We start from the raw sequence: 18,536 nt of genomic DNA, 5'->3' as shown, positions 1-18,536 counted from the left end.
TGTGTTGGAATAATTAATAAAAATTAAAAATAAAGAACTTTTCATCTTGCTGCACTACAGAAAGTCATTTAACAGATGAAACTATTTGTAATAACAAATATTTACTTTTTGTTATCTGCTGTTTTCTCTGGAATCCTTTGACTGTTTTTCCTTAACTTTTTTGTGTAGTAAAGCTGCTTATGCATTCATTCTGCCACAATCCCATCACTCTGCTTTCTCCTTCCATTTCCATCTTCCTAAGAGTATCTACGAGGGAAACTTTGGGTGTGGATACTTAAAAGAGAGGAGAGCATCGGGACTAGTCTTTTGTGAAAACACTACCTCACTCTATAGAGCACTATTTGTGAGTTCTCTGGTATTATTTGTATTGTACCTTTTATCTGCCAGAGTGTGGATTAGTGCTACTAAAGCCACTCACTCTAGTGGAATGAGAGCATGCAATTTGTTTTGCTGCATGGTTTCAACAAGTGTGCATTGTTTTTGTGCTATTTTTATTGCATTTTAAAGGTTACTTAAATTTCATTGATCAGCATATCATTGGGTAAGTAATTAACTTTTTATGATGAAGACCCAAGATAAGTTTGTTGTAAAAACTGTTACGTTTAACTTAAATTGCTGATTCATTGAGAAATAAAATGCATACTGTACAAGCACACTGTGTGCTGATGAAATGTTGCCTTTTATTGCAAAGAAATTAAACTAATCAGCATTACAACCAACATCCCTGTAGTTTCTTTAAAAGGTGATGCACTCAATGTTTGTAAGAACTTGCAACCTCTCCACACTGGTTTCAAGTATTGCTTTAAAAATGGGTGTGTTCTTTGTGCTCCCCAAAATATAAATTCCCTTGTAAATTCTATTTCACTCCATGTTGCTCCTTGTTTTGCAAATTCCCAAGCTCCTTTTCTTTTTTTCAAATTAGTCTGTAGTCAGGAAAATCCAGGCTAGGGAGAATCACCAATTAATACTTCTTACTTTAAATTAATGTTGCAAGATTATTACAAACTAATGAGCCTCTGAATGTCTTACGCTTCAATGTGTAAACACAACCTTCGTATCTTCGAAAAGAATGAGAATCTGTTCAGAATAAGGACTCTTGCCAGACAGAGGTGGGAATGCCATTGTAGATTGTGCAGATAAGTTTGTTGCTGGCTGGCTACTTTTGGCTTATATCATAAACCGTGTTTTAAAAACACCTTCCCCCCTGCCTCCCTGAAATCCCAGCAAAACTCTTTTCTCTGGTCCTTCAGTTAGTTTTTGTGTAGAAGTTAATTTTAAAGTATCAAAAAAGTTACATCCATTACCAAATCTTGTTAAAATTCAATGAGTAAGAAATGCAGTTCATAAGGTGTGGTTCGGTTATCTTGGTATTAAAACTGATAAGTAACTGCTGGTTCTTTTAGATACAAAAATACTAGATACATCCTAGAAATAATAATTAAAAACAAAATCAAAATGCTTGATAAAGAGTATAGCCCTGATGTTTTTGTTGATCTTAGAGTCTTTGCATTAGGAGATGTCATCTACAAATAACAGCATCTGTTTAGCCATTGGACAAAACTTTCCAAATCCCTGAAGCGATTTGTGAGTCAGAGTGGAACAGCAACCATTTTGAGATAGCCAGGTCTGGATTTCCTTCAACAGCAGCGTTAACTGCCTTGTTCTGCAGTTGCTTGTGTGCCAGTCTTGCAGCAAGCAAGAGGACGAGACTTTTGGCTGGAGGCCAGGAGAGAGGAGGCGACTGTAGTAGCCCAGAGCTAATAACAGCTTCAGCAGTCATAAAACTGCATCTTGTTTTCAGGGCATCTTTAAACACAACGTATTATGGAAGCATTCACACCTGCAAGTTCCGGTATCTAATGTGACATGAGTTGCTAGGGTGAAAAGCTATTAAAAAGAGGGCTTGCTTTATATAGGGAGGGGAAACTCCAGTGCCCTGAGCACTGTCTGTTCCTTTCTAGACAGTTTTATTGACTGCTGGGAACCTAGATTCGTGACACCTAATTCAGACATTTACCCATCTAAATCTGATTTATCTGAAGTTAAGGAGTTTGAATATTATTCTCAGGATAATTTCCAAAAGTGAGTAACACTAGTTTTACAATACATTGTCATTAGTTCATGACAATTTCTGTTTTAATTTGACATCTGTATAACTGTATTTTAAATCAGCTCTTACGGATCAGTGACTGTCTTCTGGTTATCAATTGAGGATGCACTCTCAGATTTAGATACTTCTAAAGCCCCATTTTAACCTCAAGCAAGACTTAGTGAGTTGACAGAAGTAATGAGTCGTACTCCAAAGCATATTGAATTCGGATCTGGCTTAATAACAAAACAGCTTGTAAGTTGCAGTGTAATTTATAGATTTGTTATTAGGATTTACCGCAACTGTCACTGGCTGTTACAGAATGCTAGCCTGAAATCTGATTTATTCCACTGTGTCAGTTATCAGTATAGTTCTTGGATACCCATCCCCTTTTCCTGTGACTGCAGAGACACTCAGAACCATTGCAAGACAATTTTGTCACCCAAGGCAAAACCTTTTCTTGACTTTTTGTATTGAATGCTCCCTTTTCTTCTCCTAGTCTCCTCCCGCCCAGCCTTTCAGCCACCATCCTCATGGACCTGCAGCTCCTTCCCTTGAAACCTGAAGTCTGGCTTAAACATATTTGCCCCAGCTGATGTCCCTCTTGGCCTATCCTTGCTATGATTCCAGAGGAATTGAGACATGTTCAATATCCAGGAATCATTGGTTGCCTGCCTTTATAATTGATCATATAGGTTTGTTTTTCACTTTTAAAATTCTTTGAAGTAATAATATAGGGGGGAAAAAAAGATGTGTACTGAACATGCAGGTGCAAATGTGAAGGAAAGATGGCCAATAAGTTGAGGGACAGTTTAGGATTTAAATGATCTTGATGCATTGCAGATATGATCTGGAAAAATAAGGTACTTTACCATAGAGGATGGTCATTGCATCCATACGAATATGGGATGGAAGTAATTGTCTGATGGATAGCTCTACAGAAACAGATCTGTAGTCCTGCTGTATCATGCTGTTATGAAAGACAAACACCATACATAGAAAGAGGAGTGTAGCCTGAAAGATGTATGGATTAATCCTGCTGTTATATTTAGCCTTTAGTAAGGCCTTGATTTTGGCGGCAGCAATTTAAGATCTGGAGGACAGCAGTGACGATAACGAGAAAGCCAGTAAATGTGACTAGCAAAGGAAGCGTAACTAGGCGGAGTTTAGCCTTAGGAAGTAAAGATGGGGATGGAAATGATACAAGGCTGCTGCAAACAGAGTGACTTTTTCATGTTTGTCAGAAAACAAGAAACAGTGCTTAAGCTCCAGCAAGGAACATACCTATTGGGCATTAAAAACATTTCTAATGAAAAGGATAGACAGACATTAGGATAATGTCTAACCATAGAGAGTCTGGGGATCTTGTGCAGTCTCCATCTTTGAAGGTCTTTGAATACAATAGTAAGTCCCTAAGGTATCAGATAAATAGCTGTGGAAGATACCTTAATTTTATTTAAAAAAAAATAATGATTAACCATTCCGACAAAACCAGCCAAACTTTATTTCCGGTTTTCTCCAGTTTCATCATACCATATGTTCATTCTGAAATAGAAATTTTAAAGCTGAATGCCAGGAATCTCATCGTATATATTGGCCAACTTCAGAATATGACATTCCAAAAGAAAATTTAAAAAAGTTTTTCTGCACAAGGGTTAAATTTCTCTTGAAATTTTAGTCACTTTTGACTTTCACTAATTTGAATTTCGGGAAGGCATTTCTTTTGGCAGAGCATTAATAATATCAGTTCCTGTTCATAAACCAGCATGTTTAAAAAGGCCGTTAGCAGGGTTTTTTTATACTACACGCTACAGCTTTTAAAGCAGAATTCTCCCTTGAAATAGAATTTGTGTTTAAAGAAAAAGCCAGCCATAAGTATACTAACTTGAAGTCTGGTTTTATTTCAAAATTGTATTTCCTGAAATTATTTCTTATGAGCTGAATGCATATTTTCTGTAACACTTTTGTACTTTGTGTGTCACTTCAAGAACAATATATTATTCTTAAAATAAAATTTAAAATAAAATTTTAAAATTTGCTTAATTGATGGAAAATAGTCAGAGGGTTTGTCCTGCTATATCAGTTCAAATCCCTATTGTTAGTGTATTTGCACGTCTTTCTTCAACTGAGTAAAGTAGACACCTTCATTCTAGTTAGCATGCAGTGTTCCTGTCATTCATCTGCTGAAGAGGCTCAAATGACTTAGATTTTTATAAGGATCCAAGTCCTAGCAATACTTTCAGCATAGTAATTTCTCCCATTACTTGTCCTATGATCAGAGAAGCTTCTATGTTGTGAGAATATGCTTAACTAAATTTTAAAAAAGTTCATTCTGAAGGCGGTCCATAGGACATCAGGCACTCAATAAAACCTATTTGGTGAAGTTTCCTTATTATGGTAAAAAAACCTGGTAAGGAAAATAGAAGTGGACTAAACTTGAGTACATTAGTTTTAAATCAGAATACAAACATCCAGAGACAAAAAGAGGAAAAGAAAAGTTTTATCAGACTTTTTTTGTTGTGGTGGTTCCTTCGTTGTTTTGTTTGAAATATTTTTGGGGGTTTTTTAGGTTAATTCCTGCTCCCCCCACCTCCTTCCCCCCCCGCTTTGTCCTATGTTGTTGGGTCATAATTAACCTCGTGAAATTGCTTCATTGCATGACTTATTAACCCTTGCTGTGTTCATTTTCTCCTGACTTAAAAGCGTAATCCATTAGAATTTAACCCTGATGGCTTGAAGAAGGCTGCTGTTCAGAAAGCCCTAAAGGTAAAACTAATATAGTCGTCCATTTAAGGTCACAGAAGTAATTGGGAATGCACAAATGCCTGCAACACTTCTCTTCCAATAGTGGATGGAATTTCTCTTGCCAGATGCACATTTAGCGCAGTTCCGTTTTACTTTTGTTTCGAGAAGCGGTCAAGACATTGGTAATATACTGTGGTCTGTGGTAATTTGAATTTTAGATCAGTTGAGTGGAGTATAGCCTGCTTTAGAAGAGCGGGGGGAAAAGAGTCCTCAGAGCTAATTTGAAGCATTAACTAAAGAACAAAGCTGACATGAAAGCTAAGACATCTTTTACATCCTAAATGATACTTTATTGGTCAACTCTGAATGACTAACCAATAAATTCAATCTCTGACATGTTTCGAAATAATCTTATTTCTGCTAGATGTTTTTAGAAGGCTGTATATCTTTTATGTGAATGCTAAATAAATTTAGCCCAGCTTTTTGATAGGGAAGATAGAGTTGAGAGACAAACTTGGAAAGCATAAGCCAAGTTCTCAGCTGGAGGAACCTGGACAAGAGGCAGTCTCTAATAGACTGTCCAGAGCAAATCTGTCAGTGGCAGCTGTTAGAGGTGCGTTATATATGTGTGTACATATTGCTGCCTATTTAGCATGAATTAAAAATATTTATATTTACATATCAGCATAAGAAATGGGGTCTTTTTGTCAACTTCTGTAGTTTTTTCATTTTATCAAGAAAAGGGAGTTTCAGGCACCTTTTTTCACCTTCTGTTTTTAAACATCATCAGTTGGAGTGTAATCTGACTTTGTTCCTTAAACCTTTGTATTCTCTTGTATTTGATGGGAGCTAAATATTTTTGCTTAGAAATAATGAAAAAAAAAAAAAGAAATGCGGCATTCATCCAAGAAAGGAGTGCTTTCTCAACAGCTTTTTTCCTGAAGGAAAGTATGTTTATAAGCAGTGTGTCACATCGAAGTCAAGTAATATTAGTGGAAGTGTGATGTCCAAAATGTAAGTTCGGATCAAAAAATACCTAAAATATGGACATTCTTAATTTAAAAATATAAAATATTTTAATCACTTGGTTGTAATTGTGACCTTACATGCATTAAGTAGATTTTAACTAACTTTCTGTTTACATACCTGACCTGTACAATTTCCTACGTGGTGAAATTCAAAGTATATTATTAACTATTTATACTATATTTTCTAGGCATTTAAACTGCATTAACACCTGCTTGAGATGATTAACTTTCATGTCTAACTTTTCTTTCTGACTTAAATTTTTGTTAGGTTAATTAAAGAAACATGTAGTTGGGAATGTTCCTTTGTGTATGTAATTTGTTTCTAAACTGATGTTTATTTTCACAGTTTGATGTAATGCTATACACCTGGTGAGCAAGGCTCAGATATGGCAGATGGTTGATTCTCTATTAAAGAGTTTTTGGTAAACTGTAGAAATATACATCAGGTACATTATAGTGCATCTTCTTTCTCCCCAAACTGAAAAGGAGGGAATATCAGTGTTCTGATATTACATCCAGTTTAATACTACTACTGCAATGTAGATAAAATAAGCCTCCTGATTTTGTGCTTTCTCCATATCTCCCATCTGCATGCAATATTCATTTTGCAGTTTTAACTATGCTTCATTAGCTTTGGGCAATGTAATGCTCATTAAAGGCTAAGAATTTGCACATTACCAATTTAATTTGAAAAAAACAGAAAGGAGTCTAAAACTCCTGCTTATTTGTAGCATTTTGCTTCAGTGTATTTGGGTAGTTGGATGCCTTCCTGTTTATGTGTTCACAAGTTAACTCGCCAGTCTGCCATTCAAGCCTGTTGAATAAAATACTGAGAGTAATAGATAAGCATATAGTAGAATGCATACGATCTGTATTTTTAAGATGCAAACAAATATTTACGTTTCAGAGGAATGAGGTTTTACTTTATTCTGAAGGCAAAGTTTTTGCTTTTTCTCTACCAGTCAGGAAAGAAAATAAACAGCAATCCCAACCCACTTGTTTTGCTGTCAGTTGGACACAAGGCACAGGAAAGTAAGGTAAGTTCCTACTCTTCATACTTGGCTCTGCGTGCAAACATTTGGTGGCTCTATGTGCCCAGCATTGGCTGTCAAGCCATTGAGCGTGTCCACTGCACTAACAGTTACCACCAGAACTGAAATTGCCAACAAGAAGCCAAGGACTGAATGGGTGCTTACTCAATTTAAACTGCCTGTGAGTAGAGACCAGATTTTTAACTATTCGTAGATGTCTTTCCTCAGTAGGTTTTGATCTGCAGCTGGGACTCCTACAGTAGTGATTATATAAATAATACTGTAGGCAGACAGCAGGCTTCAAAGTACTGATTGAGATTTGGAAATCCACAGAATCACAGAGTTCCAGAAATGCTAGGGTCAAAAGAGACCGCTGAAGATCATCTGCTTGAACCTTCTGTTTAACTATGGCCTTAGATGAGCCAAAGTGCTGTGTAGCCCTCAGGAGCTCGTATTTTAGCCAGGCTACTTTGTTGTTATGTCTGCCGCTTTTTCTGCTTTGAGGTATGAACACTTCTGTGCTTTGAGAAGGCTGTCCTCTAGCACTCCTGAGCTCCTTTGCCTTCCAAGGTAGGCGCTCATGGAATCCCTTCTAATAGTTCCTAGAGCGAGTTAAAATCTGCTTTTCTGAAGTCCAGAGCTTTTATTCTGCTATTTCTTTTCCTCATGCCCCTTAGGATCTTAAGCTCTGTGATCTTATGGTCACTATAGCCACAGCTGCTGTTGATAGTCACATCTGCTAACCAATATTCCTCATTTGTAAGTTGTAGATTCAGAAGAACACCACTCCTAGTCAACACATCCAGTGACTGAGAACGACCATAACACAAGAGGGTGTGTCTTCCTAGCACAAACTCTTAAATTGCTTGTGCACCTCTGTGCTGCTTTCCTAGAAGACATTAGAGTAGTTGAAGCTCTCAGTCAGAACCTGGTTCTGCAGACCTGAGACAGCTTTGAGTCATCTGAAGAAGGTGTTGTCCGTCTTTTTTCCTAATTGGATGGTCTGCACAGATGCCTGCCATGCGATCGATCTTGATGGTGATCCCGATGATTTTTGACCCAAGGCATTCATCATACCTGTCATCTTATCCATAGCTAACCTCTGTGCATTCCAACAGCTCTTTAAAATAAAATAGCAACAGTGAAGTGATACCAAGATAGGTAGATATGTGCAATATGAGTGTGTTTTATGTTGTTTTTTTTTAAAGTAAAAGTGTCAGTGAGCCAAAAGGAGAGAACATCTAATTCAGCTTCTTCATATCCTGTCAAAAATTGTCACAAAACCTTAATCAGATCTTATATACAGTCTTAATTTTGAAAGTTATTAGAGAATGGAGATAGAAATTCAAGTCCGTTGTTCCTGGAGATACCTTTTCTAATGAGCGCTTTTTTCTCTTTTCCTCCGACTCCCCCCAGTGGGTTGCTGAAAGCAGTGTGAGATTTGGCAGTGAAATCTTCCACTTGGATACTTGGAGATTAGAAAGAAAAATACTAGTTTCTAGGAGTTTCATTGAGTTAGTTCAGCCCTTGTGGGGAAGCGTGAGAAGAATGTGCCAGTCTGAAGACCTTGCGTTTGTTCATAGGCTGGTGTGAAGTGAAGGTTCTTTAGCAGAAGTTTTACCTTTCATACAGCAACTTTAATGCAAAACATATTCTATTACATGTCCTGTGTAGCGTGTATATATATATGCCTTGGGTAGATCCCACTTGACTCTTGTTTAAATATGTCAAGTTTCAGACATTAATTTTGCACAGCCAAAATGAAAAATATACTCAACTCTTGACACTGACTTTATTAAGCAAAAATGTTTTATTATTTGTATGCATCCTGTTCTCTAACTTCAGATTCGGTACAAGACCAATGAACCAGTATGGGAGGAAAACTTTACTTTCTTTGTACACAATCCCAAAAGACAAGATCTTGAAGTTGAGGTATGTTGTCTCAGTCTCTTTAGATACCTTTCTTTTCTAAGACATTTCAGTAGTCACACTCAGACATTACAGACTGTTACAAAATGAGACTGAATGTATTATGAACACTGTTAAAATTACACTTAAAGTGGTTTTTAAGACCAGGCTATGAAATGTTTATTTGCATTTACCACTAAAAGAAGGAAAGACTATAACCAGTCTCTCACCAGAAGAACAGATTGTCTTACTTGAAAAACAAAAACAAAAACGAAACTGAAGTGTAAATGGGTGCTGTCCCAGTTACTATTCCTCTAACAGTTGTGGGAATTCATTTTCACACAGACCGTTTGGAAACCATGTAGTTATTTGATCCAGGGTCAGGGAGACGTAGGTGTGATGGTTAGTTTTCTATCTTGCTTTTGCTGTAGAAGATGGGGATGAAGAAATGTAGGCATTGAGTGTATTTGCTGTTTCCTTCTTCCATGTAAAGTAATCTTATGATCAGGGAAATTTGGTTTATGAACACACTACATTCGACGTTGTTTGGATTTTTTGTTTTCAAAGAGAACTGTCATTTCCTTTTCTTTCTCTGAATTCTTACAAACCAGATGATACAAAATGACAGCTTCTGTGTTCCTTCAGGTAAGGGACGAACAGCACCAGTGTTCTTTGGGGAACTTGAAACTGCCTCTAAGCCAGTTGCTGGAGAGTGAAGATTTAACTATGCATCAGCGGTTCCACCTGAGCAACTCTGGTCCAAACAGCACTATAAACATGAAGATTGCACTCAGGGTACTCTAAAACTTTTTCCATTATAAATATCTGAAAGTATATTTAAGACTGTCGTGACTTCCAGTCTTCTTGCTTTATCAAGAAGATAGTACATTTCCTTGGGTGTCACAATACCAGGTGTCCTTAGTTGTGGCAGTGCTATCAAGTACACAAAGATAATCTCTAATTCATACACATTCTATTTCAAAACCAGAAAATTCTCCGAACGAAACAGTAATCAGCTGCATTAATTAAGACTGGGGTTCCCCGTGGTCTTAGGTTCGGAAATCATGTTTGGAATCTGAGTTCCTTCAAGTTTCTTATGACTCAATAGGCTACAGATCCTTGAAATCACCTTTATTTTACAGAAATGGAATTGAGGTTATGATGGTTTAAAAAGAGTAACGTTTATAAGGAAAGGAAGTACCTTCATAGTACTAGAGAAATTCAGACCAACTTTCAAGCACTTCAGAGTTTTGAAGATGAAACTTGCATGCCTGAAAGTTGGTTTGTCTTTTTCCCCAGCTAAATGATGTAGTTTAATAAGGCAGCGTTCAGCTTTGCAAACACTGTCAAACTTCTGTTATTTGCTCTCTTCTAATGCACTTTCTTGCTTACTTGTCATTAATAAATGAAAACAACCTATAAAAAAGAAAGTAAGGGCAATGAGTGAGAAGGATTTGCAATGCAGGATTAAATTTCAAAAGATTAGAAGTAAAAAATTATAGAATAGCTTTCCAGGTGGCTAGAGCCACAAAGTAAATAACACTTGCACCAGAAGTGCGTAGAGTATGGGAAGAGAATAATGAGGAGAATAATTCTAAATGAGTGGAGAATTTCACATGGTTTTATCGTTACTGCAGTTGCCACAAAGAAGATGGAGCTGTGTTTTGCTGTGCAAAAGGTTTCCTTTTGTAGAGTGAATGAGTATAAGTGTGAATTTTTTTGGTCCTACATTAGTGTCTGAACTTAACAACTTGTCACCAACCAGTGCTCCTGTAGAAACAAATTTGTTCCTGTTTTTTAAACTGGAAAATAGTAATATTATATGTATTTTTACTGTATTTAGGTCCTTTCTCTTGAAAAGCAAGCAAGATCTCCAGATCATCAACACTCAGCCCAAGTAAAAAGGCCATCTCTTTCCAAAGATGCAAGGAAATCATCTTTTAAGCCTCAGGTTCCTGTCTCACCACCACCTGATTCAAACAAACCTGCTCCAGCTTCCCCAGTGACTGATAGTGATAAAAAGACTGATACAGCTGAAAAAAGTCAACCTCCCAATGCCAGCCCTCAGTGGCCAGCAGATCTCAGCCGAAGTTCCTCCAGTCTTCATGCCTCTAACTTCTCTTATTCTCCCAGCCACCTCTCAGTCAAGGAACCCACTCCTAGCATAGCCTCAGACATATCCCTGCCTATCGCCACACAGGAGCTGCGGCAAAGACTACGACAGCTTGAAAAGTACGATGTTAATTACTTGTTTGTGCAATACATCTAAGTCGATCTTTCAAAAATGTCGTCAGTGCAGCCAAGGAAAGAGTGCTTAGTTTGCATTTCAGTAATAATTGCTCCTGTTGTAGTTTAAGCCTGGCATTTGAAAATCAGTCATTGTGATTTTCTGCTTCCTCACAGTACCTGAGTTAGATTCTGCAGTTAGAAGGTACCTTTACCATTGCGATGATCTGCAAGGTAAAGTCCACCTTGTTCTCCTAGCTACACTGCATAGTGCTGAAAAGAGTGCGATGGCAAGATGGAAGAATATTTTTTGATACATTAATCACTTTCATGGCAATAGTTGCCTGTTTCACCACTGCATCCTATTAGCATCAATATTAAGCCAATTAAGCTGGATATAGATAGTCTTTTTAAATTGCTCAGAGGGATGACTGACTCTAAGGAATGTTAAATGAATAGTCAGTTACTATTCAATTAATGAGGATTGCTGCAGCCATGCTTTCTGAAATTCTCTAATTTTTTTTTACTTGCCTCAACAGGCAGCTGTACTTACCGGTAAAGATAGCTGAGCAGCCATTCTGCTCTGAATAGGAGAATGGAAACCATTAGTTCCCTATTCATGTAGCTTCTCTGTGAATCTAAGTTGGAAAGATTTTAATTTTTTATTTGTAAGAGATTGAACCAATTAATCTTTTTCTCTGTCAGAGTTCGTAGAATCAAGAAACCTTTGGAGGTTGGCCAGCCCTCTGCTCAAAGCAAATCCCACTTCAAAGTTAGATCAGGTTTCTTGGGCCTTGTCCAAACAAGTTTTATAGACTCTCCATCCCTGGAGATATTCAAACTTTCTCAGCAATTCCGGTGCTTAACCACTCCACTGTGAAAATGTTTTTTCCTTGTTTCCAGTTGGAATTTATCTTGCTGCAACTTGATTGTGGCCTCTTGTTCTTTTACTGTGCACAGGCATGAGGAGTCTGACTTGGTCTTCTCTGTGGTGTCTGTTTTAAGTAGTGAAAGACTGCAACTGGATCTGCTGCTGGCCTTCTCTTGCATTTGTACGATCCCATTTCCTTCCCCATCTGCCAATGTGCTCCAGTCCCCTAATTATTTTTGTGGTCCTCTGCTGTCTTGTTTTCAGTTTGTCAGTCTCTCTTCTGGCCCAAAACTGTGTCAGAATTTTTTAATTATGATAAATGTCAAAATACTACTTCTTATTTAGTACAGAAATTTTACACTTTCTCATTTGACGAGAGTGGCAAAGCCACAGCTAAGGAGGTCTTTTATTGCAGGCCCCATGTTTTTAGGTGCTCTGTTTTGTTGGTGTTTTTTAGTTTTAGCTAAGAAAATACTGAACTGAAATGCTTCATTCTAGTTTTGGGATGATTTGGGAATTTTGTTGGAACATTCTGCCATCATTTTGCAGTAGCTCTTCAGGAAAGAGGCATGCCTTTGCCTTGAGGTTAAGACAGCCTTTAGGTGGTTGAGGAATGCTGAGCATGCCGTATACTGTGAAATGGAAAATACTCGTAGTCAGTTTACACAAACTAAAATCAGCATTTTATAAACGTGAGGGAACTCTGCAAATATTTGCCATTCTTTAAAATGGAAATTCTTATTCATGGTGCTTGCTTTTTATTTAAGCATGACTTGTATTTGTAAGTGAAAATGAGATTAGAATCAATTTACAATGTGGCATGAGCGACAGAAGAGTAAAATGGCTGTGTTTATACTGTGATTTGAGCTTTTAAGGCAGTAAGTGGGTTTAAGTGTCACTATTTTAAGCCAAGAATATTTGTATTTCTGTGTTAGAGAATTTAGAAAAGAATGAGTTGATCTTCTAGTTGATTCCTGGCCATAGGTAAGGAGTGGCAAATCGTTAAGGTTTTCATTGCAGTTTGCACCGTTATTCTTTCCAATTTCCCAGATACTGCTTTGATTTTTGTTTTAGAGTAAGCAAGTTCTTTAGTGATAATGGTTTTCAAAGTACTGAAGAGTAGCTGACCTCTAAACTGACAAGAATATCTGACTTATTTTGGAGAGTAGAGCTGTAGAACAAGGAACTGAAGTACAAGAAACTGATGAAGAAATGCTCACATGCTAATACGTGCTTTTCTTTCACATTGGTCTAGGGAAAAGTTAAATGGATAATCCATGATTTCTGGGAAGACTATTCAGCATATATTTCAGTTAGGTCTTACTTTAAACGTGTGTTTTAAAAACTAAGCATATTGTTCTCCTTTTTCCTGCAGTGGAACAACTCTGGGGCAGTCTCCATTAGGACAGATTCAGCTAACAATTCGTCATAGTTCACAAAGAAACAAACTGATTGTGGTAGTGCATTCCTGCAGGTGAGCATAAAATACTAAACTTCATTTCTGCACAGGTTTCTTTGTAGCCTTTGTCATATCCTGACTTATCCTCTTAAATGGGTTGTCTGGATGATCTTTGTTATTTTTAAAACATACTGATTGTAATTATGTGTAAATACAAAATCACATAGAGCTACGCTCTGTGTAGGCACTTATATTCAGCCATGTCTCATGTATTTTCTAAGTGTTTTTCCTTGTTTTTCACTGGTCACAGAAATCTAATAGCATTTTCAGAAGAAGGATCCGATCCGTATGTGCGAATGTATTTATTGCCTGATAAGAGACGATCGGGAAGAAGAAAAACACACGTATCAAAGAAGACATTAAACCCAGTGTTTGATCAAATGTATGTTCTAAACTATGTGTAGTAGTTACAGATGATGTAATTTCAAAGCTGTCAAATCAAGGTTTCTTAGGTTACCTGAATGGATGATCTGGTGAAACTCTTAGTTGTCACCACCAGACTTGGTTATACCTTTCTCTTCTATAGTAGCTCTTCCCATCTTCTATTCCCTGTTACCGCTGTAGCCCTTCTTACTCTGTTACCAGCCACTCCTCTCATTTTCTGCCTTATCAGTTACATCCATCCCCTTTGTGCTGGTAGCTAAGAAGCAGCGTGCACTCTTCTGGCAGGTGGCCAGAACATGAGTGCTTTTTAGCTGGGCAATGCTGATGCATGCCAGGAAGCATGTCGATTCTGCCAGGCTGCCTGGCTGACAGCCACTGCGTCCTCAGTAGGACTGGCCAGCCAGTGTCTGTGCATGTTCACATTGCTCCGTCAGTCTACTTGCTGGCACTTCTCAGCAGCCAGGGAGTCAGGAAATTTCCTCGTAGGTTATATCCTGGCCCATAGGCTGGAAGTTGTGCAAGCTTGTGCAACATTGTATTGCATAAAAGTCCTTGTCTTTCCACTCAGCTTTCTGATGTCAGTTTCCCTCACACATGTATCCTGTTTTCCCTCACCCAACACTTATAAGTAAAGATGACCTTTCTGTACAGACAGAAATTTAATTTTGGGAAAAAAACACTTCAATCCATTCTGTCTAAGGGAAATCTGTAAGAGGCTCTGGTAGGTTTTCCTGGTATTGCAACTCTCTCCTGTTTATTCCGGGTAATAGATTTGTCTTACTGTGTCTTTCCAAGTAAAATGTATTGCAAAGCAATAAAGCTGTTTAAGAACTGTAGTGACAAATAGATGTAGATTGTGGTATAATCTTGCCCTCACTCTCTGCAAGTTTCAGACCTAGCAAACAAAATGTGTTCTTCCTTTAAAAGTTGGTAGGTTTTCTTGGTGTGCAAGGAAAGAAAAGAAACTCTGGTTGTGGAGGACTGAGGATCAGTAAGACTGGCCAGTCTTTCCCTTTTGGAGAATAGTGATACTGAGCTGTCAAGATAGTAGGATTTCTCCTTCTCCTCTCTGTAGAGTTAGTGGTTGACCTTTTCTTTGCTTGGTCTTGTTTGTTTGTTTGTTTTGGGTTTTTTTACCAGTGGCTTCTAGAGACCAAAGGTAACAGAAGTCTCAGACATTTGATGTTGATATTGATCATAGTATTGGAGAAAAATCTTAGGCAAAACATTGGAATATTTTTCTTCATTTCTCTCAGACCTCTTTTTTTTGTTTGGGAGGGAGATGGTTTAGTTAGGATTTGGATTGTTGTTTAGCTGTAGGAATTGAACTCGCACTTCAGGTACAAAATCCTCTCTAAAGCATTACTTTGCCTGTCAGATTTGATTTCAGTGTTTCCCTGCCTGAAGTACAGAGAAGAACACTAGATGTAGCAGTGAAGAACAGTGGTGGTTTCTTGTCCAAAGATAAAGGGCTGCTTGGCAAAGTAAGTTGACAATAAGCAAATTCTGTTAATTCAGCATGTTATTATATGACTAAAATCCTCTTCTGATACGAGCTGCTTAATGTTGACTGAAGCACCTGATTCAGGTACAAAGCTTTTAAAACTTACAGATGGCTTAAATGTCAAACTTCAGTAAGGAAAAGAAACCAACTGCAGAGACAGGCATCAAAAGATGAGGCAGTAATCTCACCTAGAGAACGGTAAGTTCTGAGGCTTGCAGCAACAAAAGAAACCTGCATGTCAGACATGAATCACACAGTCAGAGAATGAAAATAACCAATAGGAAACGGGTAATATCTCAGAGAATGTTCAGACAAAACTGGAAAGACAAGCAAGAGTACTGAGAGAAGCACACAGAACAAATGTACATTTAGTAATTAAAATTCCAGATCGTAAAATCCATGAGAAAGAACTGTTACTGGAGGTATTCCCAGTGCTGAAACCAGCTGTTGTGTTTTACCACTTCCCTCTTCTATAAGCTCTCATTAAGCCATACTGTTTCCTACATGTGTGATTTGGAGCATGCAAAAAGGAATAGTAAACTCCTACACCCTTGCAAATTGTTGTGTTCGAGCTCTGTAAGGAGGATGAGAGATACCAGAATCATGGTCAGTTCATGGAGAACGAGGTTCTTAATTTTCCTGTTTACCAGGAAGGTTGTTGGCATAAACACATCAGCTGATTGCCATTGCCAACATATGCCATGTTCAGAATTTAAGCCTGTGAGGTGCCGTGGGACCATGTCACTAAAGCATATAGATTTTTAGGTCAAAAACAGCGACTTGAAACTTTACCGCAAGTCAAGCAAATAGCTGTGCTGACAAGAATGTAAAATATATTGGTTATCGATGGCAGTGACTGTACTGTAGTTTACAGGATCGTCAGATTTGTTTTTTAAAAGACAGAATGAAAGGCACACATAATGCACTGATTGCTAATTTAACTTTCCACAGCTATTAATACCTCTGGCATCTGAAGAACTTGCTAAAGGCTGGACCCAGTGGTAAGTATGATATATCCTTCATTAATAATAATACTGCATACTAATAACTGGTGTGTTAGTAATACATTTAATAGTACATGCTAAACGTAAAAAAAATTTCCTTTGTTTTTTTAATTTTCAGGTATGATTTAACAGAAGATGGTACAAGGCCACATGGTGCAAGTTAGGCCCATGGATATTGGGAATTCTCCATGCATAATTTTGCCAACCTTTATATATTTTTGAAGCGTCATTTTCACAGATGTACCAATATTATTTTTATAGCTTTACTGATTTAGTTCTTAGACACATCCCCAATAATTTTATAACACTTGGTCATTTTATGCAGACGTAGCCTTTCTCGTTGTTAAACTTTGTATTTTATTTTGCTAAACAATTTTATGTGTTACTGTAATGTGCAATAGTACAGTAAAATAACCTTTTGTGTTTAAATTGATCTTTATGATGGCTGTACCTATTAGAAAGTTAAAAGATCATGTTCTGCTGTTTTCCTGCCTTGTTTTATATCTCACCAAGGTATACTGTACCATGTAAATATATGCTATTTTTTTATAATTCTTTCATGCTGGTTTGAATTCAGAAGAAAATTACATAAAGGATATAGATATTTTCTTCTAAATGCATGTTAACTTCTTCAGATGAATCTCTTTTGTCTTTGCAGCACAATGGTCTTAATCATTTTGTGATATTCTTCAAAAACAGACTGCAGAAAAACATTTTTACTTTATTGTGTTTCTGGCCTAGTGTGGCTAACTTTAAAATGCACAAAACATTAACATTTTAATATTTATATATAGATGTATTATTGGAAAATCATGCTATAGAATATTATAAACAAAAATGAGAATTCTATAAATATTGTATATATAGAGGATGAGGTCCATGAGTCACAGTTTCTAAATCTGAATTTTCTTTTAATGGAGTAAACAACACAAAAAGTACAGTTTTATTATACAGGTTCACTTGGATTTTATTTATTCCTGTATTCTAAAGGAATGTGACCTTTTGAAGGTATGAGGACATGCATTTTTCTGTATTATAAACAACATCTCTAACGACTTAGAACTGTCCTTACTGCCATGTTTCACTGATTTATAAGGTATGCAGATCAGCTTGCAATGGAAGTTCATATAGTGTGCATACGTGCAAGACATATGTTACTTTTATTATTCAATACTGAGCTAAATAGTGTATGATGCTATACTTTCTGTAATACTCAAATGGAACACCAGTAGGTAAGAAAGTGTAAAACTGAGTTGAAACTGTCTTTACAGTTGCTTCATTGCTACTTAGTGTGTTTGGTGCATGAAGAAAATGCACTTCCGTGGTTCACACAGGTTTCTGGAGAAATAATGGCATTCTGCTGAAGCATTGCCATAGTCTGCTGCAAGGCTACAGCAGTGATAAAATTAGCACAAACTGATGAAAGTACAGTTGAAAGTTGAAGTGAGAGTATCAGCCTAAAAGCTGCGCTCACAACTCTGGTTTTATGAATTATGCGGAACTTTTTTGTATTCAGAACTGATATTTCTTTTTCTGGTAAGTTTTCTCAGACTGTTACAAAAACGTGCATTAAGAATCCAAGAGGACAGTTCAGCTCTTTCAGAGCCAATGCCCTCATTCTTGGATAAGTATGCAATTAGACAGACAAAGTATATTATTTAGCTAAGATTCTAGAATGGTCACTCAGCCAAGAAAGAATTTTAAAACAGATTAATAAACTCCTGAAATTAGCTTTATTGTAAGATTACTGACAGAACCTTAATTCTAGATGTAGAATATGCCTACATTACTAGATGTACCAAAGTGCCTACCATAGATGTAGCTTTTTGTCTTTTTCAAGTTTAAGAATTGACTCATTTCAGTTTGTCTAAATTCAGTTTATCATGAACAGCTGTCATAGATGTGTGTGACACGCACACATACACCACTGTACAGTGTTGGCCTTCATATTGCCACATTTCGTACAAGACAATTTAGCAAACAAACTTACATGGTAAATTTTGCTGCTGTTACTTTCTGATGGACTGGGCAATAGAAAGATTTCTTTGTAAGGAAACATTTCCATTTGAAGGCTTCACTCTATATTAGAATGTATGAGTATCTATACATATGCACACTCATCTGTTCATATAAAATGTAATATATTATGAAATACATATTTTCTTTGCTAGTTCTCCATTGAAGTGTTAAGAATGGAAGGACAGAGGATTATTGTTAATGCAATGAAAATGCAGCAAGTGAAATCTAATCTAAATAAAGAAGGTTTAAGTGCAGCAGTTCAGCATAA

At 37.0% G+C, this 18,536-nt stretch overlaps 1 protein-coding gene across 2 annotated transcripts in view; it reads left to right on the top strand.

Annotated features, from left to right (window-relative positions):
- Positions 1 to 18,536, top strand: part of ESYT2 (extended synaptotagmin 2) — an 87,392-nt gene extending 68,856 nt beyond the window's left edge. Inside the window, exons 14-24 of one of the 2 annotated variants that reach the window (XM_086614633.1) lie at positions 242 to 343; positions 4,793 to 4,855; positions 6,825 to 6,899; positions 8,739 to 8,825; positions 9,447 to 9,596; positions 10,645 to 11,033; positions 13,274 to 13,372; positions 13,608 to 13,739; positions 15,120 to 15,225; positions 16,197 to 16,246; positions 16,368 to 18,536. In XM_086614633.1, the coding sequence (XP_086470759.1) occupies positions 242 to 343; positions 4,793 to 4,855; positions 6,825 to 6,899; positions 8,739 to 8,825; positions 9,447 to 9,596; positions 10,645 to 11,033; positions 13,274 to 13,372; positions 13,608 to 13,739; positions 15,120 to 15,225; positions 16,197 to 16,246; positions 16,368 to 16,413 (1,299 nt within the window). In that variant the 3' untranslated portion in view covers positions 16,414 to 18,536. The remainder of the gene's footprint in view (positions 1 to 241; positions 344 to 4,792; positions 4,856 to 6,824; positions 6,900 to 8,738; positions 8,826 to 9,446; positions 9,597 to 10,644; positions 11,034 to 13,273; positions 13,373 to 13,607; positions 13,740 to 15,119; positions 15,226 to 16,196; positions 16,247 to 16,367) is intronic. The other variant, XM_086614634.1, reaches the window with a different exon arrangement.

The sequence above is a fragment of the Tauraco erythrolophus genome, chromosome 7, assembly GCF_009769465.1.
Source record: "Tauraco erythrolophus isolate bTauEry1 chromosome 7, bTauEry1.pri, whole genome shotgun sequence".
Lineage (NCBI taxonomy): Eukaryota > Metazoa > Chordata > Aves > Musophagiformes > Musophagidae > Tauraco > Tauraco erythrolophus.
Note: the sequence above shows the minus strand (reverse complement) of the source record. Positions and strands in the feature narration are given on the sequence as shown.